Here is a 26,443-nt window from a genome sequence, read left to right as displayed (position 1 = left end):
AATTTTCTATAGCTTTTTGGCTCATTTTTCTAAAATTTGCTTCCCTTTGACCAGCACATCCAAAATGTAAAAACACTTTACATTTTGTACACTTAATATCGTCATTTTCAAATATTTCTTCATTGCAAATTCCACATAACAACATTTTATTTTTATATTATAGACGTAATTGCCAAATACACGGGAAAAATGGATATAAAACGGTAACTACGATAAGAGACCGACGTAAAACGCAAACGACCATACAGGTCAACGTACAGCAGATAACTGAAAACTTATACAATTAATAATAAAAAAAAAAAATGTAAATATTTAAAACTGTATCAATTATTTATTCCATAGCTATGTAATAACCAATTATAACTAATTTATCCATTGATAATGTTAACACAACCGCAATTAATGTCCTAATTGTTAAAGACTTTATTCTAAATAAAAAAATAAATAAACAAAAATAATAAAATATTGTGAATATATAAACTCAAATTTTTAATTTTAAAATTTAAATAAAATCTGCGCATTTTTTACAAAATAATTATTATTTTATATACATCAACAATCAAAAATTGTTCTGACCATAATATTTTTATGGAATTCTACCAACAAGTCACAACTAAAAAAATGAATTATTTTCGTTAAGACGTGAGCAATAAATATTGAATATAATTAACATATTTTCGAAATTCAAGTATTTTTTTGTGGTTGTAATCAGAAATCCTCGCTATCACAAAAATAATGTATGAGCCATGAGGTAACAAAGTACTTCTCGATACCCCTTAGTTATGCCTATGAATTTAAACGTATAGTACTTATACTCGTTGACCAACTACTGTTATTATATTCTAAATTATATAGAAACATATAGACTAGGAGCTTACCTATATAATTATTTCTAATTAAAACTTAAATACGCTCAAAAACAAACATGTAGGTATAGGTGTCATAAAAATATAAATGCTTAATACACAGTTTCTATACATGTATTTTCATATTTATCATAATACAAAACTCAGTATAGTCACTTGACACATTATTTAGATTATATTCATGTATATAAGATAATTAAATAGTATAATTTATTTGTTTACAATAATAATTATAGGTATACGTTTAAGGCGCTCGGTGCCAATGTAATTTTGTACACAAAAATACACAATACGAAAATAATTATCCTGTTCCGTAGAATCAACCAAATTTGATAATTTTTTTTTTTTAACTCATAGACCGTATACTATTCTACAGGCCACATTAAACGCCAACTTCCAATATTTTAATCTCAAACTTTATAATATGTTTTCAAAAAAAATACAATTTTAAAAGTTTTTTTCTAAATTATATTACACCATTACTTGAAATAAAATAAAAAATCGGAGTTCGATGTAGGGGGTTTTCTCCTTTCAGATAAAAAAAAATAGTTATCAAAATCCTACAATTCTATAAGGCCTGAGAATTATTCCCATGAAGACATTTTCTCCGGTATAATATACACCTTATCAACCCCCCTCCCCACTAAATAGGTATCGGGTAGTTGATCAGTAGAAAAGTATTGTAATATTAAGGTGGCAACTAAAATAAAAAAATTTAATTTTCAAATTGTACAGAATTGCGGAAAATTTGAAAACTGGCACCGGCTTCTTAAAAAACAATATTAAATAAAAATGTAATATCGACGAACCATTCAAAACAAATAATTCATAAATATCCAACACAAATGGAATGTGATATAAATAACTAGAACAACACACAACTGATGCAGCCTCAATAACCTAAAAACATAAAACCAAATAAATATAATTAAACAACTAATATTTTTACTATTTTTAGCCGTACTTTTTATTTTTTGATAACGCTTCTTTAACGTTACTTAGGTCTTCGTGAAGTATATGTTTTCTGATACCGTAATAATAGCTTTCTATATACGACTTCCAGTCAAATGATTTTAAGCTGAACTGGAACATATTGCGATCGTCTTTACTTAGTGACAACCACAATTGTCTAGTATTTGTATTGTCAAATTTCCATTGTTTTGTAGAAAACTCGTAGATTAAATCGACCATACTTTCTGTTTTTGCATACATTCTTAACATTCTGTAAAAAAAAAACGTAATATAAAATGTATTCTTAGTTATTACCGAAAACAATATTATATGTACCAAACAATATTATAAAATAAGATGAACTAATAATTATGTAAAATATTTTTTAACTATGCCTTGTATTTATTTTTTAGTAATTTCTTCAAGGACCCGAGACTCAACTTCTCACCGAAGCCCATATCGCAGACAATTTGAATTACAATAAAAAAAATAAATAACCTGTATTACCTAGATACCCACTTAAATTTAAAATTTAACGAATCGTTATAATATCATATATCCATCACCTAATAAGACAAAGGTCAATACTAAATCTTTGGACTTAAAAGTTTGAATCTTGCAAGCGTAACTATTTTTTAAAAAAATCTGTATCTAAAGCACTCTGAATAGTGAACATTAAATGTAAAAACTCAAGAAATAACTTATACAATTTAGAAAATTAATCATACAGAATGGACTACTCCTATATGCTACAATTAGGCGCCCTGGAAATGAAAAAGAGAGGGGCCTGACGAAAAAAATTGACTTCAAGTACAATCATCATACGTGCATATTATAAAATAATAATAATAACAAAATTACCATGTATTTATTTATATACTTCAAACTACTATTGCATATGTTATATAATAACGTAGGAAGAGTGAAATATTTTTAAGTAGCTGAAGCCTAAGGGATTATCCACGACGCTTGGTATATAATGGCTCATACTATACTGTAGTATGCAGCTATCCAACTACAATCTCTTATTTCAACTTTACATTTAAAAACAATACATTTATTTAAGCAATATACAATGAGCCAGCAATAAATTCAAAATTGTGTATGAATATTGAATACATTTAGATAATAATAGGTTTTGAATTTTTAGTTCTGAAAAATATTTGTTTAACATTGAATTGTAAGAGTGTGGTCTTTAAATTTAAACCGTCATTGAAATTATTTAGATCAATTAAATAACACAAGTATAAATTATTTAAAAGTATGATGCAACCAAAAAAAAATATCTAAACATTCTAAACCATTGTAATTTATAGTGTGATATTATACTATAACCTGGTAGGTAAATATACATATTTTTTTTTAATTTTTCAAAAAGATAATGCGCCTTATTGAACATGTTTTAAGACTTATGATAAATATATACATATTTATACAAATTATGAACAAAAAACAGTACAAGCACTTACTTGGGAGATTTACCACACAAAATCAATAACAAGTCCATAAATGCACCTGGTATTCGGTGCAAGAAAAATCTCAAAATACTTCCGACCATGAAATGCGTATAGAGAATGTAAAAACCGTACCACATCGATTGCAAAGGAGGAGCTACGTAATATTGATCGTGCATTTCTCTGATATATCTACCCCATGTCAAAGGGCTTTCGACACATGAAACGTAATTATATATTTTCGGTACCTTGTTCACTATGTTCGACTGTTTGTGTCTGAAAATTATCAAAACAGTTATTGTAATATTATTTTAAACATTGCGTGTGTACGCACAATGAATATTTTTAATGCCATTGCACACCTGTTAACTGTGTCCCACATGACGCTAATCAATGCGTTGACGGTGTAATCGGCAGGGATAATGTCTGTTATATTGGTTCCGATGTTTGGTGCCGTCCTTAAAAATCCTACCATGACCCCGGAAATCAGACCTGTTGGTCCGTTCATGTTTTCTAACCAGCCAGGTTCCGGTTCGGATTCCGTGCATCCGACTATAACAGTATTACGCGTTGATAAAAGTCTCGTTTTTCAATAATACTATTTAGTAGGTGTTTACATATTGTTATATGTATAACAAAATAATAAAACAACATTTTTATTCTTACTAATCGAAGGACGAAATATTGATATCGGCAAGCGATTTTCATTTATCATTATCATGTTTTCCGCGACTGCTTTCGTAAAAGTGTACGTATTGGGCCAATCCTCTATAATTCTATCGTTCACGCGAATAATTTTATAAAAAGTGTGATCAATTATTAATCAATCAAAAAATATATTATATATTATTAATTACTCGGCAGTCGGTACGTTGTCAACCAACATATTTTTCAGCTCCGTAACTGTGACCGGGACGGTATAGTATTCTTCTTTAATTTCTTTCCTTGGACAGTGTGAATAAGCAGTCGACACGTGCACAAAACCCTGTAAAATAAAATCGTTTCTCAAATATTTCAACCATATTTTTTTAATATTTACAGAAACTTGTTTCCTTATACTGTAGTATTTATGGACATTATCAAGTAAACCTCAAGCACTCGGCTTATAACAGCTATAGAAAATATTGTTGTAACAAATGCGACTTTTCTAGTTTCTACCTTGTTTTTTGTGAACAATATTTATATTTTTTAATGAAGTACCTTAAGATTTTTCATTTTTGACGCTAATGCCAACAAATGTTCAGTCCCTTGAATATTTATTTTTGATGCCAACTCGAGAGTTTCGTTGAATTTAACCGTCGCTGCGCAATGAAAAACGAAGTTAACATTTTCTATCATCCAGTCATGGTCATCTAACGATAATCCCAATGATGATTCCTCTAAATTCCCTTCAATAATTTTAATGGATTTTATAAAATCTGGTTTTTCATGACGAATCCGATCAAATAGCTGAAAAATATTAATATTTCTTTTTTAATTCAAAAATAAGTACAAACTATTTTTTTTTGTTTAATGTAAGTTATATTTACTTAATTAATAATTGTATTAGGTAATCATTTTATATATAATAAGTACAAACTATTTTTTTTTGTTTAATGTAAGTTATATTTACTTAATTAATAATTGTATTAGGTAATCATTTTATATATAATAAGTACAAACTATTTTTTTTTGTTTAATGTAAGTTATATTTACTTAATTAATAATTGTATTAGGTAATCATTTTATATATTAAAATTGTGTGTTCACATAAAAATTTAAAATTATTTTATTCAATTACCTATAAAAATAGTTAAAATACAGTGGTAAGCGCAACTATAGGTGATGGTTTGTGGTGGGATGCCCTGTGACTTCTGAGCACCCCCACCCAAAAAAAAAGAAAAAACAAATTTTGTCGTAGTTTTGTTTATGAAGACAATACAATTTCCGAATTAGATTTTTATTTTTCTGGTAGTTTCCATACATGTATTGCAAAACCACTTAATAATTAGTTAAATTGTAAAATTGTTTACGTTCGACGTAGTTAAATAAAAAAATATCGACTGGTTATATAATAACAATCGAAAAACAATGAATAGAAACTTTCAATTTGCCTCAATCCTATATCATTTTAACACATACAGCTTATTATGAATCAATACTTTACATTTGAATAAACTGATACCTAATCATACGGTATTCATACCATGTTTTCTAATTAGTAATATATGTATAAAATACCACAAAATTGTAAGTATTTATGATAAGATAATTTCGCATTAATTGCAATGTTGATAAAATGTTTTGTTTTTGTATTTTAAGACGTGACACTTATAGACAACGTTACTCATATAAATTATCATGTCCATTCCTATGTGCAATAAGTTATCTTTTGAGTATTTTATAATTATTAATGTTTAAAATTAAAAATGTCGACAGTTCTACACTGGTCATTGGTCCCCACACTTAGTAGTCACTGAATCACGTCTGTAAGTATTCACATTATTATTATTATTTTTTTTTTCCACTGATTGTGGTCGACGGTTGTTTATTTAAATTAAATACTTTGTATGAAATATTCTGAGTTATGATATTTATTGTCTATTTAATAGCAGTTACCTTCAACACTTATCTGTTTGTTTAAAAAATCATAATACATTTAAATTTAAAGTTTGTATTTACAACAATAATCATAATTTAAATGAAATCGTCAAAACTGTACTTGAAACGCAAAGTTGTGACTATATTAAATTTGTATATCTAATTTGTTGATTAACAACAACATTATACTTACAGTTTGTTGGTATATTTTTGCGACCCTTTGACTAGCATTCAGTTCTTTCTTACGTCTGACAAGTACCACAATATTTTTGACAGGACATGATCTGAGTAACTTTTCAGTGAGTATTTTCCCCAAAAATCCAGTACTTCCTGTAATTAAAACTATCCCATTTCTGAACGTTTCTGCTACACCTGTTTCCATCATTAATGTTAAAATTAGCGTAATTTATTTGTAAGACTAAGATGTAAGTTCTAATGTACAGAAAATAACAACCGAGAACGAAAACACGATATGTGCACCAACTGAAGCCATACACTCAGTTGATCCCTTATTAATAATATAAATGTAAAGCAAAACTACAATAAAGACATTTGATTAAGCGGGGACGTACTGCCCATTTTTAGTACCTATTATAACTCGAGCAGGTGTATGTACTCCATAGCTGTCTCCCCCCACTAAACACGCGTATATAATTGTATAATCAAGGGCAACCGGAGAAGAAAATAGCTAAGAGTAATTTTATAATTAATAATTAACATTTATAATTAAAGTCATATTAAATATTAAGTTTATAATACAATACCTAACGAAAAAGCAAAGTACTCCGCAACCGTCACCTGGTGGATATAAATACCAGGAAGTACATATTATCAAGGCTGGGAAACTTAATGATTTTTGTTAACTCAGTTAAGTTAAGTTGATATGCACCAATAGCAAAAAGTTCAAAGTTAATTTAACTATAGGTTAACTCAGTTAAGTTAAAAGTTAATACACACTTTTTGATAACTTTTTATTAAATTAAAAAAAACTTAATTTGTTTATACAACGCTAGCGTACTTAATATTTTTCCAACCCAAAACTAAATTATTTACTATAGTGTATATTATACTTTATATAGTATTTCCATATAAGTTGTATTCGAATGATTTAAATTTTTAACTTTAAACAATTCATGGTAAATATTTTTTGACATGAAAACAAAATAGACTGAAATAGTGAAATATAATAAAATTAAAAACAAAATAAATTAACTTAACTTATTTCTTAAAATGAAAAATTAATTCGTAAATATCACGTTAATTAAAAAAGACATTTAGTAAGTTAACAGTTAAGTTAATGAAAAGCCAAAAGTAACTAGTTTAGTTAAAAAGTTAAAACTAAATTAACTTTTTAACTTAACATTAACTTTTTAACTCGTTAATGCCCAGCCTTGCATATTATACACATTTATACACATTTCTTCACTCACTTCAGCGCAAGAATCATGTCATAACGCATTAAAATAATTAACTTCATGGATTTCAAATATTTCCAATAATTATAGAAAAAAATTATATTTAATTAAATTTGTACACAACAGACGACAGAATAATTCAATGGGCAACACACAACAATGTGGAAAAAAAATGAATACTGTATGAGTAACACGCAGTTACACAGTACTTACACCATTGCATAGAAAATTCTACAAGAAAAACAAATTAATGAATTCAGATTAAAGTAAACATTCCTTCCTACGACGCGGCCGCGGTATGTTCAACAATAAACATATTTGTTCGTTATTCAACATTAGTTAAATAACAGAATTATTTTCATTTAAAATTTAACTTTATTCATTTAATTCTAACAATATGATAATTTAGGTCTCTGTACACGTATATTGTATAGAATATTAGAATATTAGAATATAATATTTATGCATGTCCGTCCATTCGTCGCCAATGTTTTTTACAGGATCTATTATATTATAAATTATGTATTGATGATCATACAAAAATTATATTAATATTTTTTAAGATAACATATTATTTCGACAAATAAACACAAAAAAAAATCGTTGTTAAACACACATAATCATCACATAATTCCTTACGTAAACAACCGCAGTAATATTATACATTTATAATATTAAAACTAATAATTGGTAGGTATACGTTTTTATGCTAAACTCTTTTATTTTCCTCTCATGTATTTTTCTATAATAAGAGCTCTATTTTATGATAGGCAGAGTTTGTGTAATTTTCTATTTTCGAAAATAAAATACAGTATTTTTTTATATAAAACAGTTTAAAAAGAAAAAAAATATTGGAATTTTAAATGGTTTAACACTGTTTAAATAATATTTTATCTAGAGGTATTTCACCAATTAAGACAAAATAGGAATTTATTCTTAAATAAACACTATAAATTCGATGCATTTGCATTTTTATTTTGATACATCGTATATTTGTATGAGAAAATAGATTCGTCAAAAATATGTTTGTGTTATTCGTAATTAAAATAGGCAATTTAATTTTGCCTATTTTTACGAATTCAAGTGTTTAGGACATATAAATGCATATTTTCATGATTTCATAGTTTCAATGCTTATTTTCTTAAAATGTACCTATATATTTCCAGTGAATCTGGTCTAAATATATTTATCAATAATATTGTCCATATAATAATGTAGGTATCTACTTAACCTATACTGATACTAAATTTATTTATTTTTTCGATATTAAATTAACTTCGACTATATGAGTTAGTTTAAATTAAATTTTTAAGATGTTTTTGTAAATTATATATTATAAAAATAGTGCAATAGTACACTCTCTTCACGATGAATGTATTGGTTTAAAAATTACGTGCTGTTTTTTTTTGTGTGTCTGACGTCACCTTTATAAGTAGTTATTTTGTTATTGTTATTATAAAAACATTAATCGTAGAAACTTGAAACATTCTAGTGTACCTTAATTATAATTTTATATACACAATGATATTTTAAAAATATTTAGAGTTATTTAAGGATATTTATAGACATTTATAATGTTACTAATTTTATTTTATTATTGTTAGGTAATGAAAAATACTTGATCAAAATTCTTGAAAATTAAATACGACAAGTGTCGATAACCCTCATACATTTTTCTGATAATAGTTTTAAAATATTTAAAATATATTATATTATGAGTAAACTTTTATAGGATTTTGAAGTGAATACGATAAATTGATAATTAAAAGAGAAATAACGATTTCTTCAGTCTCCAATAATGGTTTTAATAATTTTTTGTTTTAATTTAGTAATTGTAAAATCTGTAAAGGAATAGTTTTACAAAAAGCACATTTGTTGTTGTGGATTTATAAAAAATATTATAAATAGTAAAATAAAATAAATTAAATGTACAACATATTAGACAATGTGCTTGTGGAACTTCATGACACGTAGAAGTGGATGTTAGTCATTTAGTAGATCATGACATCATGTTTGTTTTAGGCGCCTTCTGGGGTCATCAGGAATAGTGGAAACAGATAGTTCTGAGATCACGCGCCAAAGGGTTGTAGTGGTTCAGTGATTGTGGCTATTGAAGTGCATAAGTTCGTAGAAAACGTTGACAACGTTTTTACTGTTTTGTTGAATCTTTATGGAGAAAATTATTTGATACGTAGTAAGGGGCTTTGGTTATTTAACAAAGGCAATTGGAATGAACTATTTTTATTTTACTAATGTTTGTGGGTTTAGCATCTACCCAATACTGAATGCCAGTATAGGTCTATATTGGTTTGAGGAGTAGTTGTTGTATACCATAAGTTTATTTTTGAGAGTTACGTATTTAGTTGTTAAAATAAAGTGTAATTGACAAGACCAGTTGTTGAAGGCAAGGCGTTTGATATGGATATGGGTGCCCAGGTTAGCCGACGGTCCTACTGTATAGACCTAAACATTCTGAGCATATGCAAACAAAGGTTAAAAAAAAATTAAAAATCAAATATTATACCTATTTATTATCTAAAATCTATCAATGTGTCATGTGTCATTGTTACCGTTAAAAAAAGTGTGGTATAGTCTATGCTTCTCCAGTATAAAATGATAGATTAAAGAGAGGGGAAGTAGGTAGGTACAGACGTACAGTAGGAGTCGAGTGTAAAATTCATAATCAACACTGAACACATTGAATTGATAGGTAACTGTAATACAGTGATTCCCAACCTTTTTTATTCGACGCCTCCTTGTAAATTTTCAAAAATCCCCCCCTCCCCCATAAATTAGAGTTTGGACGGCATAATAAATGACGCAAAAATGAATTTAACCTACTGTTGAAAACACTAATGCCTAATAGTAAAATAAACTACTTTCACAATAATATCATCAAATAATAAATATATCTACTTTGTAAAATCATAGTCTTAGTGCAGAATCATTCTTCATATACAATGATTTTATATCATTGAATTCAAATTTAACACCATCTATTACAGTGGTCAGTGACCTACTGTACATCAAAGCAACGCCCTTTTACCCAATTTTTATATTTTTGAATATACTGCTGTAATGGGTGTGTAAAAATTTGAATTCAATGATAAATCATTGCATACGAGAAACGATTCTGACTGGAGAAAAAATATTAATCGGTTTTTGCACCAAGTTATTTTGCAATCATTAAAATTGCTACAAAAATAATAAAAGAACGATTTTTCCACATGATATCCTGATGAAAATGCATTTAGTAAATATTTTTGAAAAATTAAAAGATTGGTCGTTTTTGATATGCCTTTCTAAAAATCATGTTGATCATAATTTAATAGCGATGCAAGTACTATAGGTATATATTTTTTTAGATACAATAGATTCAAATAATTTAGGAATAATTTAAATAAACGAAATAGGCCGAAGATAGTGAATTATATTAGTTAAATCTTTTCATTTTTTTAATACGTTTTTATAGGCTTTACAATTCTAATTTTCCAATTTGATGGAAAACAATCACTAGAAAGAGATAAATTATATAAATATAATAAAGGCGAACAGCTAACATGTATTTACAATTAATAAAGAAACAGCTTGAAATTATAACAGGGCCAGGACTCATTTTATATTAGTGACATTTTCTAACTTATTTAGAACGTCTGTGATGCTTAAAACACACGAGTTAAAATTTATTTCAACTGAATTATTTAAAGTAAATGACTGATGGGCATTTCTGTTGAAGTAAACTGGTTTTCATAGACGCTTGAAAAATAATGAGCAAAGCGATCAACAATATCCTTTCCACCAATAAATAGTTCATTGTCATAAATCATAGTTTTTGGAAGGGATGATGGGTAAGTTTTTTTTATTGTTAAAAGATTTCTAAAATAATTTAGGGTTAGTTTTAATAGAAATTTTAATATTAAAAAGCGGGTAAGTGGATGTCGCTCTGCTGTACAGTAGATTACAAGTGACTCAATGTATAATGGATTGTATTAAACTTGAATTCAATGATAAAATATCATTGTATAAAAAAAAACGATTCTACGCGGAGACGGTTTATCAGTCTAGATTTTTTTAATTTTCAACATTTATTATAACCTCTAAATAGAACTAATATTATAATATTATAATTTTTTATTCGTTGCTACGGTGATAAACAAATCTTTAGAAATTAAAATCCCATTTTAAGCGGTTTTTCGTAATTTGTCAGTAGCTCTGAAAATGACCTCTCTAAAGTACCATATTGATCCAATTTGCTAAAAGATAAAGTACTATATGTTAAAATCAATGCACTCCATCTGGTAAAAATTTTGTATACAGGATATTAAAAAAAAAAAAAATTTAACACCATTGTAAAACCACTAGCTTCCTCGCTCCGCTCAGAATCTAAAATATAATAATTGTTATAATCGAGTTTGGATTGAGATTAACACATGCACGTAATTAAGAAAATCTATTGTAGTTCATTTGGGAAGTAGTTTGTTTGTACAACATGTAAGCAATTTTTTTCATATTATAAAATATCTTTCGAACTAAACTGTATAGGATATTTATTATTAAAAATGTAGTTTTACTGCAATGAATATCAATCATTTTAAAAATATTATCATAAGGATAAGACACATTAATTTGAAGTTTATGAAACACGTGATCCCGATTAATCGTAGCTAATGATGAGAACGATCTATTAATATTATTAGGACATTAAAACCTTACAAAGCCGCTAGGATATACAAAAATCGAAATATATTATAGTTTTGTTTTTATGTTGAATAGAAAATGTATATCAACTGCTGTGGAAATGCAAAATAATAAATGATCTTGGAAATTAAATTAAGACCGTCTCAAATACACGATGGATTTAATTGATCGGTATACATAATCTCACTTCTAGTAAATTACTTACACAACAAGTAGCAATTTAGTAATTATTGTTTCAGTTAATGATCATTTTATAAAATATATAGATGGAACGATTCTTTTCGACGAAGATAAATTTTTAATACAACCGTGGAAGCCGCTGTAAAATGTGGCCTGACACAATTTACCGCCACCGCAACAGTTTGCACGGGTCTTTGATAATATGCCATTTAACCGCAAAACTATATCAAGGGTAAATATAATATTCAATAATAAGAACACGTCATCACGGCCAATATAAATCACACGCTATAATGTATGAAACACTTCCAAAACATACATTAAGGTACACGATAAAGAAAACACCACACCTCATTGTAAATAATTAATACGTTTATAAACAACGCACAGATATACTTATAGATATAAGTGTAATAATTATCCATAACGGTAGGTAATAATGGTCGGAAAAGTTAGTAATGTTGGAAAAAAATTGTTGATTGTATTCAAAAACTTTTCAACTTTTTTTAACTTTGTTTTATAGAATATAGTGTTTATAGTAATGCTGTAGATAAATTGAATTCTTTGTCCTCAAATTAAAATAGCCAACACAGTATTGTACCATGTAAAGTGATATTCCGTGGAAAAATTTTAGTTAGACTCTATCTTACTTATAAAATAAAATATCTAGTATGTTACTTTAGTTACAGTGTAGGACTAGTTATGAGAAACCTTGTATAAAATTTTCACAATGTATTGCCGGTTGAACTATGAATTTCCATTTTGCCCTAATTTTTTTTTTTTTTTGTTCATCCCAATTATTAAGAAAAGTATTGAGAATTTTCGAAACCTCTCAAAGTACTAACTAGATTCTATTTCTTACCAGAAACTATCCCCAAAGTTATAAATTGAAGCGTTTTATCTACTATTTATCATCGTATTGACACAAACAAACCACACTTCATTGTAAAATCAATACATTCATCGCTCCTATGAGTCTGATCAGAATATAAAATAAATAACAAACTTTGAGTATGAAATTATATAAAAGTACTCAGATTTATTTATTTATTCAAGCATAATATGACATAGCATTCTGATAGTAATTTTAAAAAATATATATTTTCCTGTTAAAATTTTAAAAAAAATCGTCTTATAGCATAAACATAAACCTAAGTATAGGTAGATTTTACGTGATTTTATTAACTTTTTATCACCTTGATTCGTTAAAAATAACTGTTTCTATAGGTACTCTTATACAGAGTTATTATAATGCACCCATTTATAAATTACATTTTTTTTTAATTTTCACTATGAACCTATATGAACTGCCAACTGGGGTAGGCAAAATACTAAAAAATCAGTATCACGATACTAGATACTAGATGCTTGGATTTAGAGTACCAAGATGCTAGATTTTCGATACTATACTATATATTAGTTAGTTAATATAGACCACAAAATGTAATAACTTAATAACAATATTCTACAAGATAATTAATTATTATTCACGTACATAATTATTTAGAGAGTCATAAGCTACATAGGCAATAAGTAATAAGTTATTATAAGTTGTAGTAGTTATTACTTAATTATTATACTAGTATTATATAATATATTATATTGATAAAAATCGCAAATATTGATTATTATAATAATATAGTCAATAATACTACTATAATAACTTGGAATTTAATTATATATTTTATAAAATTATACAAATAATTATAGTAGGTACAAGATACCTATGTTATAAATATTTAATTGTATAATGTGTATTGTATAATAATAGTTACTAGTCAGGGTTGAACTTAATTTACATTGTACTTAACGTCTAGAAAACGAATAATTTATTTACTTGTTTAGTATAACATAACGCCTTGTTTCCTTTTAAAAATACTAATTTTTCAAAAGTGACATCTGATAATTTATTCTTACAAGTTGTAAGCTACAGTCTCCAAAAAATCACCTATATAACTACTCAATTGTATTTGTATTCTCAAAATAAATATTAATTATGATAGTAAAAATCAGAATTGTTGATAATTTGAAATTAATTAATACTGCAATAATTAAATTATGGTATTCATAAATTTAAATTTGCCGCGCCTTTTTCACATATTTTACTAGAACATATTCAAACAGTCGCGGTTGATAGGTAGGCGTGTGAAAATAATCGTAAACAATTATTATTTCAAAGTATAGCATTAATGTATCGAGATACAAGATACAAGATACAACTATCGAAGATGCTGCCCAACCCTGCCTATGAAATTATACTTAATAATATGCATAAAAAATATGTACATTGTTCAACTATTATTAATACAAAATAAACCAAATCATATTTGATGTGAGTAATGATCCATTCCATTTTTTTTTATAAACTGAGATTTTCTTAGAGTACCACCACAGGTTGAGGAACGCTGCTATAGAGTATAATAGACATTTGTATTATACAATATGTACCTATTAACATATTATGAACATTTCAAAATAATGCTAAGAAATACAAATTATACGCGATGGAGGACATACCTATTCAAAACAAAACTGCGTGTTTACATTAGAACAGGGGTCTTCAACCCGCGGCCCGCCCTGTCATAATATGCGGCCCGTGATCACATTTGAAATTAAAGATGTATATTTTCTATTTCGATAAAATTATAACGGATAAGCCATCGCTATCGGAAATATGCGATAAGATAAATTTAATTATACGTACTATACATACCTACCTACCTAGATATAAATGACCTAACCTACCTAGAGATAAATGTTGGCTGTTGCCTGTTAGTTCGTAATCGATTGTGGAATGAGCATAATACTCGTGTCAAATATTCTAATGATTAGAAGATAATAATTAATTCACAATAAAACAATTTGTTAAATATTATGCTTATTGCTTTTTCCATCGTCGTGCCAATAACACCTGACGAATGTACAACACACCTAGGTATGTCCTAATCTAGTCAAAAAAACTTCGGACTTTCATCAAAATGTTCACTGACACAGCATCAAACTATCCAGGCGTACCAGCGAGTTTTTTATTACCGTGCAATATTCGACTGCGAACAATGCATATTATATAGTACTTAACTGTAAACTGCCTACTTATAATGTATTGTTCTAAAAATTGATAGTAGAATCAGAACAACGCATTGCGATTTGCAAGTGTGGCTGCAGAATCTTCACATTCAAGGCGTAAATCGATAACACTCGTCAAGTATAATATATTATGATTTATGAAAAATTGTAATAAGTAATAGAAATTAATAAATATTAAATAATTAGTACCTATTTTCGAGAATTGATCGAATACACCTCACATTATAATTGTATGTAAATTATAATATATTATGTGTCTTACCTGGCTCATAACTGACGATTATATAGGTACCTACTAATATGCTGTAGTAGGATTACAGGTGACACAAAAAACGTGTCTTCTGATTATGGCTTGTAAAATTTCCGAAACCAAAAGTCACACGCAGGACTCTTTATACTTAGAGATGGGTTTTTGTGGAGGTCGTAGCGCATCTAACATCTGAAGAACGGACGGTACGGTCACGCTGGCCAGAGGTGGCTTAAATAAAGAGAGTCCTGCCCTTCCAAGGACTATAATCTTTATTTCGGACATCAGATCACTTGCATTCGGCCGCCCGTTCTCGCTGGCAGCATAGATAAGGGCCACACACTATAAATTATAATTATATGAATACGATTTGACCTCCAGATGCCTATCCACATTACGTCGGTGTTACACATATTTATTATTTTGTATTGGAATTTAGAGATGACAAATGGCCAATGGGTAATTATTGATTAAATTCAACCTTATTTATTATAATGATGTGTGAAAATTACAATCATCGTCCACCACTCGTTATAAAAGTAATATTTACAATATCTTTGCATAATTGATGACCAGTACAAAATCGAACGTGTACAGCGGAAATTTTTAAAAAATGTTGCTTATGTCCTCCAAATTGATTGTCCACCACATGCCACAAGACGTGCTTCATAGACTAAACCTCTCTACGCTAGCAGATAGGAGGGATCATGCACATTTTAATTTTCTGCTTAACCTAATTAGTGGAAGCCTGAGTATCCCTGACTTACTACAGACTGTTAATTTTCATGTTCCTGTTTTTAACTCCCGTACAGTATATCCCTTCTCTATCCCTTTTTGTTCTTCCAATTATATGCCGAATCGTCCTATCTCACGAATGTTGAAATTAGCCAATGAAGAACCATCTTTTTTATTTTAAACTGTATTTTTGTCATGTTATCTTTTTGTTATTGAAATAAGTAAATTATATATTATAGATGTCTACCTATAGCACTGTATCAAGCTGTATTAATTCTATTATTTTTTCTCTGTATTTTTTTGTGAATGTCTATTTAAATTGGGCTAGTCCCGTATTATATTTAATAAATAAATAACTAAATAATTCAAACGGCATAAGCTATATAACACGAAAAGACAACTGCTTTCCGCGTTTTTGCGAATAATATTGATTATCAATACTATGAGTATACATATTTTATTTTTTCATTTAATTAAAAATAATTTAACAATCTAGCTTAAAATAGTCAATAAGACAAATACATATATTACATATTATATATAAATATATATATGTTGTATGTTTACATTATAATATTTACATTTCACATGGTGAGAACTGAGAATCTAAGAACTATATCTATTAAAAGTAACTCGTTTTTGGTAATTAATAACAATTATTGTTAGATTTGTTTTTTGGATAGAATATTGACGACGGTTTCTTCAAAATACAAATGTTATACACGCCCAAAACAATTGCAGCAAGATATAAACAATTAGAACCATAAACATCTGATGCAGCCATAATAACCTAAAAGAATTACATCAATATAAATAAGTTTAATCAATTTAGTATACAGTTTAATTATTTTATACGTATTATGTATTATATTTTGTATGTATTTACTATATTATATCGATTTGGGTATATCACCGTGTTGTAAAAAAAATAAAAATAAAATATTAATACGTAATACCATAAAAACAATAATTCAAAATCCAGAGGGAGGAAAATCTAAAATCACAGTTTACAATATCGTACATTTGGTTTTTCGATGATGCCTTTCCTACGTTGCTTAGGTCTTCGTGCAGTACATGCCTCCTGATACCATAATAGTAGCTTTTTATGTAAGGTTTCCAATCAAATTCCTCTAAACTAAACCGGAACGTTTCACGGTCGTCTTTACTTAGCGACGACCACAATTCTCTTATATTGCCATTATCAAATGTCCATTGTCTTGTAGAAAACTCATATAGTAAATCAATCATATTTTCTGTTTTCGCATACATTCGCAACATTCTAAGTATGAATAAAATATTTTATATTAATGATTTTCATAAGCTAACATAATATTAAGGGGATTGCCAGCGGACAGTTTTCAAGGAGTTCAAAATAGGCAATTTTCAAATATTGTATGCATGTAGGTCTTGTGTGCGTAGTAAGTGATCATTAACGTATGTGACTGCGTGTAAATAAAATAGCGGAGTGCTCCCACACACGCATATGAACCGTAAACAATTTATGCTCGTTTGTATGTACTTTTTGTCAATCCTAATGAATTCAAATCATTTTTCAGAAGTCTTATAATGTTATAAGGTCCATCATACCGATCGACAAAACATTGGTACATTTTGGTTGAAATAATTGTCCGTTTGCAATCTCCTTACCTACTTATACCTAAGAAATTTTCTAAGATTATTTAGTTATTGAGTAAAATTATTAGCTCAATAATCTATACCGGATTATACATTTTTGAATAATAACAAAATAACAGGTTAAGGATAAATAATTAATACACATTATATGCATCCAATATCCAATATCCAATACTCCGATGTCAATAAAATTTGAACTTAAAATTATTATAAAAGATGTATAATATATATTAGAAATTTTATATTTCTCTCAGTACAATTTACAAAGAATTTCGTATTTCAAACTTTACAAACAAAAATTGAATCATATTATATAATTCAAAAAAATGTCAAATATCTATAAATAACACAAAAGTTTCCATAAAATGTTGAAAATAATTTTATGTTTAATATAGCCTGATAGTCGGTAAAAATTTTAAGTCAACAGTAATTTATTTTCGAAATTATAATAAAAAAAGTTTGAAAAAAATTAAACATTTAATAAATTGTTAATAATATAATTTTTATCGAATTAACAAAGTAATCATAACTTACTTGGGAGATTTACCACACAAAATCAATAATAAGTCCATAAATGCGCCTGGTATTCGGTGTAAGAAAAATCTCAAAATACTTCCGACCATTAAATTCGTATAGAAAATATAAAAACCGTACCACATCGATTGCAAAGGAGGAGCTACGTAATATTGATCGTGCATTTCTCTGATATATCTACCCCATGTCAAAGGACTTTCGACACATGAAACGTAATTATATATTTTCGGTACCTTGTTGTTCACTCCGTTCGACTGTTTGTGTCTAAAAATTATCAAAACAGTTATTGTAATATTATTTTAAACATTGCGTGTGTACGCACAATGAATATTTTTGATGTCATTGCACACCTGTTAACTGTGTCCCACATGACGCTAATCAATGCGTTGACGGTGTAATCGGCAGGGATGATATCTGTTATATTGCTCCCGATGTTTGGTACCGTCCTCAAAAATCCAACCATGACTCCGGTAACCAAACCTGTTGGTCCGTTCATGTTTTCCAACCAGCCAGGTTCTGGTTCAGATTTCGTGCATCCGACTATATATAATAATATTAAGTTGACATATTTCTCTAGTTTCAATTATTAAACACCACAATTTAATTCATAATTTATCCCGATTATCATTATTCAAATATACAAGTTACTAAATTGGATATTTTTCTCCCGTAAAATTAACCATATTATTCTTACTAATCGATGGACGAAATATTGATATCGGCAAGTGATTTCCGTTTGTTTGTATCATATTTTCCGTGACTGCTTTTGTAAATGTGTACGTATTCGGCCAATTCTTTAGAACTCTATCGTTCACGAGTGTAAATTAATGGATAGTTTAAAAAGAACAAACACCAATCGACAAGTATATAATATATTTACTTAGTAGTCGATTCCTCGTCAACAACCACATTTTTTAACTCTTTAGCCGTGATTGGAACGTCATAGAATTCTTCTTTGATTTCACTCCTCGGACAGTGTGAGTAAGCTGTTGACACGTGCACAAAACCCTGTAAAGTATGTATGCGTTTTTCTTTAAGTATATTACACAACAACCCTTTTAAAATATTCTCTTTTATAGAATAAGAAAATTAAAAAGAAATTCAGTACCTACTAATCTAATAAAATACCTAACCAAAAATGTTTGTGATAGTTGCTCTAAAATACAACAAATCTGAGTAATCCAAATATATTATTTTATCATTATATCCATTTATCATCTGAAGAGTTTATTATACCCTTTGTGGTTCTCAAAAATCACTGTTAGTATAGTCACGGGTTAGTATTAAAATTAAAATATAGATTTTTTTAATTGTGTTGAAATTCTTGTTTCATTATCTTCAGAAATAGGTAGGTATTCATAACATATTATTATAATAATAAAAAAAAGTCGATAATAATATTATTTTTTTTTTTTTAAAGAATCGTTGTGTGAAGTTGACAACTTTTCTATAAGATATATGACGCGGTTTTCTTTTCAATTTCCCGTAACTAAATTACTTATGTGGATAGAAACGTATAGTTCCAATACTATTATTTTTAGATTTACATACGTTCTTTCAAACTGAAAAAAACATGTCTTGAGTGGTGTACTTCATAAAAATCACATACCATCACAACACTAGCATAGTAGGTACTATACCTGCCTATATAATATGTGGTTATTATTTATTGAATTATTATAGTTATTACCTTGAGATTTTTCATTTGAGATGCTAATGCCAACACATTTTCAGTGCCTTGGACATTTATTTGCGATGCCAAATCGAGAGGTTCGTTGAACTTAATCGTAGCCGCGCAATGAAAAACGAAATTCACATTATCTATCAACCACTCTCGGTCAGACGGTGATAAACCCATCGATGATTCTTCTAAATGTCCATCGATGATCCTGATTGACTCTATAAAATCTGATTTTTCACTACGAAGTCGGTCAAATAGCTGAAAAATATATTTTTAAATCATCTTTATTAGGTATGTAGGTGGTCAAATGTATAAGTATTATGTATTATATTATTTTATATATTGGTTACAGAAAATAAAATAGTTATTATAATAATTGGATATGGGTAATTTTATTCGAACGATTTTCGATTAATTGTTGGAATTGAAAAACGAATAACCACAGTACTTCAAATTTTCACCAAATGTTCATTTTTAATACAAGACTACATTTCCAGAATATTTTGGATAATTATTTGTAGACATTTCAAATTTCAAATTTTGTTTTCTATAAATGTCAATAAAAAAATTTTTGCTGGATAAAAATGCTTTAAAATTGAATACAACATGTTCTTCATAAATAATAGTGGTTATTAAAGCAGTATAAAAATATTAAAGGTAAATAAACACGATTTGTTTTATAAGCATTTTAAGTTCAAATGAGTAACGGACAAAGTGCCTTTATTATTGGAAGGCTTCTTTAATCCGTCTTTTTTTTCAAGCCATTAATTCATCTAAAAAATGTACTTATTATTCTGGATGGTAACGTATTGTAAATTGTATTTTAAAAATAAAAAATACATCAAAATCACGAAAAAATCCATTTCTTATTTTTTTTTTTAATTAAATTATCATTAAAATGTTCAATTTTAGATTCTGAGCTGAGCGATGAATGTATTGATTTTACATTTATGTGTGTCGTGTGTGTATTTTTTTTGTGTCTGTCTTCGTCTTTTAGGACAATGAAGCTTTTTTCTTCAACAGCATCTTTTTTGGTAGGAAAGTGAATCTAGTTGGTAATTTGAGGGGCTCTGTTATAGCAACAATATATCAGGAACCGCTTGAATTAATTTTTACACTTTTTGACCCAACACAAATAACATTTTATTGACAATTATATAAAGGAAAATTAAAAAAATTGAAAATTGAAAATGTCCGCGAACAGCTCAAAAAGATCCAATTTGTTTTGAAAATCTTATGAAGTATGGGAATTGATAAAACGAACAGTGTAAATTTCATGTATCTATAGTTATTCGTTTTTGAAATACAACAAAATAAGAAAATCGTTACATGAGAAATCAAGTAAATATCCAATGTTGTAAAATAATAACTTCAAACGCTGATAAAAATTTTAATTTGACTTTCTTATAGACATTTTTTTTTGTTGATAAAGGTAGACAAAGTTATAAAAAATCTTGTATTACATTTTCAAATCTTAGATTTAAAATTAAAAATTTTTATGAATTTCTAACTCAAAATAATTTGTAAATTTTTGTGATTTTTACGTATTTTGTCAAAATTTGAACTTTAAACACTTATTAAAAAAATTGTGACTACGGATTTTTAATATTTTTCAAATGTCACCATAACAATATATTCGGAGCCTTGTATTATATTTTCAAGCTTATTTACCCAACAAATAAAATTTTATTGACATTCATAGAAAAAAAACTAAAAAAAATTGGAAACTGAAAATGTCCGTAAACAGTTCAAAACAAATCAAAATATTTTTAAGATGTTATCGTATATAAAAAAAAGGCTTATATAAGCAACCAGATAAAATTTCCATGTATACCTATACGATCATTTGTTTCAGAGCTACACTAAAAACCAAAATCGATTCTGTGAAAACCGATTTTTAAAAATTCCCGTTTTTCATTAATTTGTATGTTGTTTTTTCTAGCACTTTTGATAACTATTTCAATTTTGACCTCCCGAAGCACCAACTAGATTAGTTTTCTCATCCAACAAGATACTTTTGAAGAAAATCGAATCATTTTGACTGCCCCAAACGGTGATGACAGGCACAAAAAAAACACACTCACATCATTGTAAAATCAATACATTCATTGCTCAACTCAGAATCTAAAATGTTTTTTTGCATATCTAAGATTTGAAATTTTCGTATAAGATTTCCTTTAAGTTTTCCTACATTTAACAAAATAAAAGTTTACCGGCAAATTAAATACATTTTTTACGAGTGTTTGATGTTCGACATTGGATATCGACCCGTAAATTAACAAATTCTCATACAATGATTTTCTTATTTTGTCGTTATTCAAAAACTATTAACCGTATAGGCACTTGAAATTTTGCATCAAATGTTTATTTTATCATTTCATTTCATTGAATTCAAATTTAACACATCCATTACAGTGACTCTCTGGACACCTAATGTACAGCAGAGCGTTACCCCACTTACCCGATTTTATAGCTTAAGATTGAAAATTTAAAACAAGGTGTCTCATAAGCATTTAATTGTGTAACTAATAAGTCTAAAAATTATATAGACAGTATTTTTTAATAGATATTTTAAGTTCAAATTTCAACGAAATTAGTCGGAAATTTAATTTGTCACGGGTAACGCCGTACAACTGTGCAAGGGCAGGATGAACTTTACAAGTACTTATATTATTATATTTATAGACAAATAATAATTTAATGGTAAAGCGATATAATAGTTATTTATTTTATTAAACTATAAATAGAACATAAATAAAATAAAGATTGGCACATATGTATTGTATCGCACGTGTTAAATTATTATAAATTTAATATGCATGATCAACGCATGATGTTTTAATTTTTTTAACTTATATTTATATCGTATATTAGTGTATATAACTTAATTGCAATATAATAATATATAAATACTTTTTTATCCCAATATAGGCAATAAATAAATACCTAAAAATAATTCAATTAAACTGTGACAACTAGCACCGGTCTCCCGACATATTAACTAAGTTTATTAACACGTTAAAAAAAATAAATATTCAACTTGCTCAGCCATGATACGTCCTATAATAATATCTATACATTATTTAACTTAATTTAATTCACAATTAATATAATTCATGTTTACGTGCATAAGATAATTAATTATAGTTATTAAATCACCAACATTTATGAGCGTAACATGTACGTATATTATTAATACAAAATACTGTATAAGTAGGTACTTACAGCTTGCTTGTATATTTCCGCGACCCGTTGACTGGCGCTAAGCCCTTTCTTACTTCTGACTAAAATAGCGATACTGTCCACTGGACAAGACCTTAGCAACTTTTCTGTGAGCATTTTCCCCAAGAACCCAGTACTTCCGGTGATTAAAACTGTCCCATTTCCGAACGATTCGACTATACCCGTCTCCATTTCATGCAATGTGTTGATCCAAATCGATTATACGAAACGTGCAGTGGTCGGTAGTCAACAGTAACTGAATATTGGACAGCCAAATCTGATCTGGTTGCTTTTATAATAAACTATTTATATATCATGTGCCATGTACCATCGAGTTCAAACCGATAATAAGCCGATCAAAATAAAATAGTAGTAGTCATCAACGTTTTATATGTACTCATAACGGGACTTGTACAGTAACAACATTTTATTAAGACTCTACAACCTCTGATATTTGACCCATCCTCTTATTTTCTCCCTTCCACATGAAATGTATCATTCCATTCGACCATTCGTATTTTCCATTGATTCAGATTTCAGACAGCGTTTGAACTCATTTCCTTCGTAAACATTTTTGTTTACGTAGCGTCAATTATTTTTTTTGTTTTGGAAATACCCAAAAGTACTCACACGGTGGCCTTCATATTTATCAATAGATTAATTACTACCTATTTAATATTTATAATATTTTATGGTAATGATACAATATTTTAGTTATATATTCCTAACATAGGATATTGGTGATATTTTCATATCTGATAAGTATAAATGTAAGCGGAAAAAATTTTTGATAAGTTAAGAACATTTAAAAGGTTTTTTTAAAATCAAATTAATAACTAGGAAAAAGCTACAGTTTAACAATAGTTAAAAATATGACGTTTAAACATGGTTTTATAATTTAACGTATAACTTTTTAAAAATAACTGGAAAAAACTGATGAATACTCTTAAGTTATAAGTTACATGCATTTATTTCGGTGAACAGAAATCAAATCGAAATCCTTCAAGGGAAATTTTCCTTCAATCGGGAAAAACTGTACGAAAATTCAGAAAATTCGGTTCAGTATAGTTTTCCCGGTTAGTGGAGATGGATGTATAGATTGTAATTTGTATAATTTCCAGTAGATACTATTAGTATAGCCCGATAACTATATTTTTAGTGATCCAAAAACTGTATTTTTCAATATAATATATAATATATACATTTAGGACTACATCTGTGTTTTTAAAATCAGAACGGTTGCTGAGTGCCAAGATCAACTGGATGGGTCATAAACACGGTAGGTTCGATTAATTTTTGTCACAAGCTTCGTATTTATTACATTGTTAATATTATAACAATAGCAAAAATATTTATAACATAATACCTATAGGCTATATTATTGTTATTAACTTTTGAATCAATAGGACAATACCTATTTATGAATGATGCGAATATAGGTTTGTGATATAAATAGGCAGTAGCTTGAAGTTAAATTAGTCTAATAATTAATATTTTAATGTGTTATTGCGTAAAATAAATTATAATAATATACTTGGTTAGGTCCCCATGAATATCTGTGAATACAATAACTAAAATTGTAATTTTTAATTAAAATATCTAATTTCTTCAAAATTTGAACTACGAATGACTATAAAATAAATTATGCATTTACCTACCTATATTATTTATATTTTTAGGATGACTGCTCATGAACAATTTTGTATTCAATTAAACCTTAGCTAGGTATTCAAATTTTAAATTGTATACATTTTGTAAAATAATCAGCAAATGTACGTGATTTTGTCAAAATATAAACTTAAAATGTATACAAACCTTGTATATTTTAACCATGGTTAGTACCTACGCCAAATCGACTTCGTGTCTCGTGACTGATTATTATATTTAATAACAAGTCAATAATTATTAATTTGTACCCGTATGATTTACGTTCAAAATAATTTAAATAAAGTTCTTAAAATAACGAAAATGGGCTATTTACAAATGAAAATTATTACGACAAAGCAATAATCAATAACATGTACCTATACGGCATTATCAAGTCAACAAATCGCTCGTTTTCATTTGGTATCCTAATAATCGAGTTATCTCGATACAAAACTACAAAAATGATGATCTCTCTTACACATTGTTAAATGCATTTCAGTAATTTTGCCTAGGTAGTAAATAGTAATGAACTCCCTGATACAATAGGCAGTTAAAATGTATTCCACAATTAAAAATAACGAATGTGAGGATTTGTATTCATATTTCATATTATGTTTAAATCAGTGGCATACTTAGGATTTTTCTACCCTGGGTACACATTTTTTCAATGCCCTTTCGCCTTTTGATGTTTGCTATAAAGTGAATTCACCTTTAATCAAACTTAAAGTCATGAACATTATAATTATTTGTTTCATGTTTGTACATTGAAATTTTCGTCAAGTATTTATATTTCCATTTTCCATTCATCGTAAACGATTTACAACCAGAATAAATTGCCAGGTCATTCAACTGAAATGTTTCGTTTACCGTAAGAACCGCTTTTAATAGTTGGTACCGCCCGCCAAGACGGTATCCTTACCGATAATAAATTTCAGTCGGTAAATGTAATACGAGTCATAGGAAAAGTCAAATGAGCATACTTAAAAAATATATATTTATATTTTGGTGTACTTGACAAGTAGTCTTGGCAAGTATAGTCTTGTGAAAACCGGCTTAATGTTGAATTAACTGTAGGTATCTAATATTTATTACCTATGAACCGTATTACCCATAAATTATAATACCTAATAATATACAACACGTGCTCGATAATCCACATGCCTAACTGGTTTTGATAACTTATTAGCCATATTATACCCGGCGGCTGGATTTGCACGCAGAAAAGAAATTTAATAATAATAATGATTCAACATCAAAAACGCAGAGTGATTATTTTAAAAGGAAAACAATCATTATTAATTTTCTCTGAAAGTATTAACGTTTTTGCAGTGTATGTTTTTTAGTAAATGCGAAGTCATTGCCAAACAACTGCATTAAAAATTAAAACATTCGTGGCTTATACGTAGGTACTAAAGTAAATATAATCAAATGCAATGTCCTTAATTTCAAATCACTTGGTTTTACAACTATAACAGGAACCTGGCATTGGTTTTCAGATATCATTGATACGG

The 26,443-nt window shown here is 27.9% G+C and overlaps 2 protein-coding genes and 1 long non-coding RNA gene across 5 annotated transcripts; 1 reads left to right on the top strand and 2 right to left on the bottom strand.

Moving 5' to 3' along the window:
• Positions 1 to 959: 959 nt before the first annotated feature.
• Positions 960 to 6,643, bottom strand: LOC132949786 (fatty acyl-CoA reductase wat-like). 2 transcript variants are annotated; one of them, XM_061020865.1, is made up of 9 exons: positions 6,616 to 6,643; positions 6,045 to 6,181; positions 4,472 to 4,720; positions 4,129 to 4,256; positions 3,938 to 4,047; positions 3,634 to 3,823; positions 3,287 to 3,547; positions 1,831 to 2,088; positions 960 to 1,766 (listed from the first exon to the last, which is right to left on the bottom strand). In XM_061020865.1, the coding sequence occupies exons 3-9, from the start codon at positions 4,607 to 4,609 to the stop codon at positions 1,679 to 1,681; spliced, it is 1,173 nt and encodes a 390-aa protein (XP_060876848.1). In that variant the 5' UTR covers positions 4,610 to 4,720; positions 6,045 to 6,181; positions 6,616 to 6,643; the 3' UTR covers positions 960 to 1,678. The 2 variants fall into 2 exon arrangements, with proteins under 2 accessions (XP_060876848.1, XP_060876847.1); XM_061020864.1 differs by lacking the exon at positions 6,616 to 6,643 and having other exon boundaries at positions 6,045 to 6,432.
• On the top strand, positions 5,614 to 14,675 carry LOC132949790 (uncharacterized). 2 transcript variants are annotated; one of them, XR_009665132.1, is made up of 4 exons: positions 5,695 to 5,739; positions 6,047 to 6,150; positions 12,040 to 12,135; positions 12,204 to 14,675. It is a non-coding gene; the product is annotated as an uncharacterized LOC132949790 (long non-coding RNA). The 2 variants fall into 2 exon arrangements; XR_009665133.1 differs by lacking the exon at positions 6,047 to 6,150 and having other exon boundaries at positions 5,614 to 5,739.
• A 2,035-nt stretch (positions 14,676 to 16,710) lies between these two features.
• LOC132949787 (fatty acyl-CoA reductase wat-like) lies at positions 16,711 to 23,688 on the bottom strand. The gene is made up of 8 exons (XM_061020866.1): positions 23,289 to 23,688; positions 20,073 to 20,321; positions 19,263 to 19,390; positions 19,077 to 19,186; positions 18,733 to 18,922; positions 18,383 to 18,646; positions 17,235 to 17,492; positions 16,711 to 17,003 (listed from the first exon to the last, which is right to left on the bottom strand). Exons 1-8 carry the CDS (start codon positions 23,475 to 23,477, stop codon positions 16,916 to 16,918), a joined length of 1,476 nt encoding a protein of 491 aa, XP_060876849.1. The 5' UTR covers positions 23,478 to 23,688; the 3' UTR covers positions 16,711 to 16,915.
• Positions 23,689 to 26,443: the final 2,755 nt, after the last annotated feature.

Source organism: Metopolophium dirhodum, chromosome 7 (genome assembly GCF_019925205.1).
Source record: "Metopolophium dirhodum isolate CAU chromosome 7, ASM1992520v1, whole genome shotgun sequence".
Taxonomy (NCBI): domain Eukaryota; kingdom Metazoa; phylum Arthropoda; class Insecta; order Hemiptera; family Aphididae; genus Metopolophium; species Metopolophium dirhodum.
The sequence above is the reverse complement of the archived record's forward strand: the minus strand, read 5'-3'. Positions and strand labels throughout refer to the sequence as shown.

Coding starts and splice junctions, on each gene's coding strand:
- LOC132949786 (XM_061020864.1), bottom strand. CDS start 6,236: ATGATGGAAACAGGTGTAGCAGAAACGTTCAGAAATGGGATAGTTTTA. Junction 3,548..3,633: donor ATGTGGGACACAGTTAACAG/GTGTGCAATGGC, acceptor GATAATTTTCAG/ACACAAACAGTCGAACATAG. Junction 1,767..1,830: donor GCGTTATCAAAAAATAAAAA/GTACGGCTAAAA, acceptor TTATGTTTTTAG/GTTATTGAGGCTGCATCAGT.
- LOC132949787 (XM_061020866.1), bottom strand. CDS start 23,477: ATGGAGACGGGTATAGTCGAATCGTTCGGAAATGGGACAGTTTTAATC. Junction 18,647..18,732: donor ATGTGGGACACAGTTAACAG/GTGTGCAATGAC, acceptor GATAATTTTTAG/ACACAAACAGTCGAACGGAG. Junction 17,493..18,382: donor TTGTGTGGTAAATCTCCCAA/GTAAGTTATGAT, acceptor ATTCATACTTAG/AATGTTGCGAATGTATGCGA.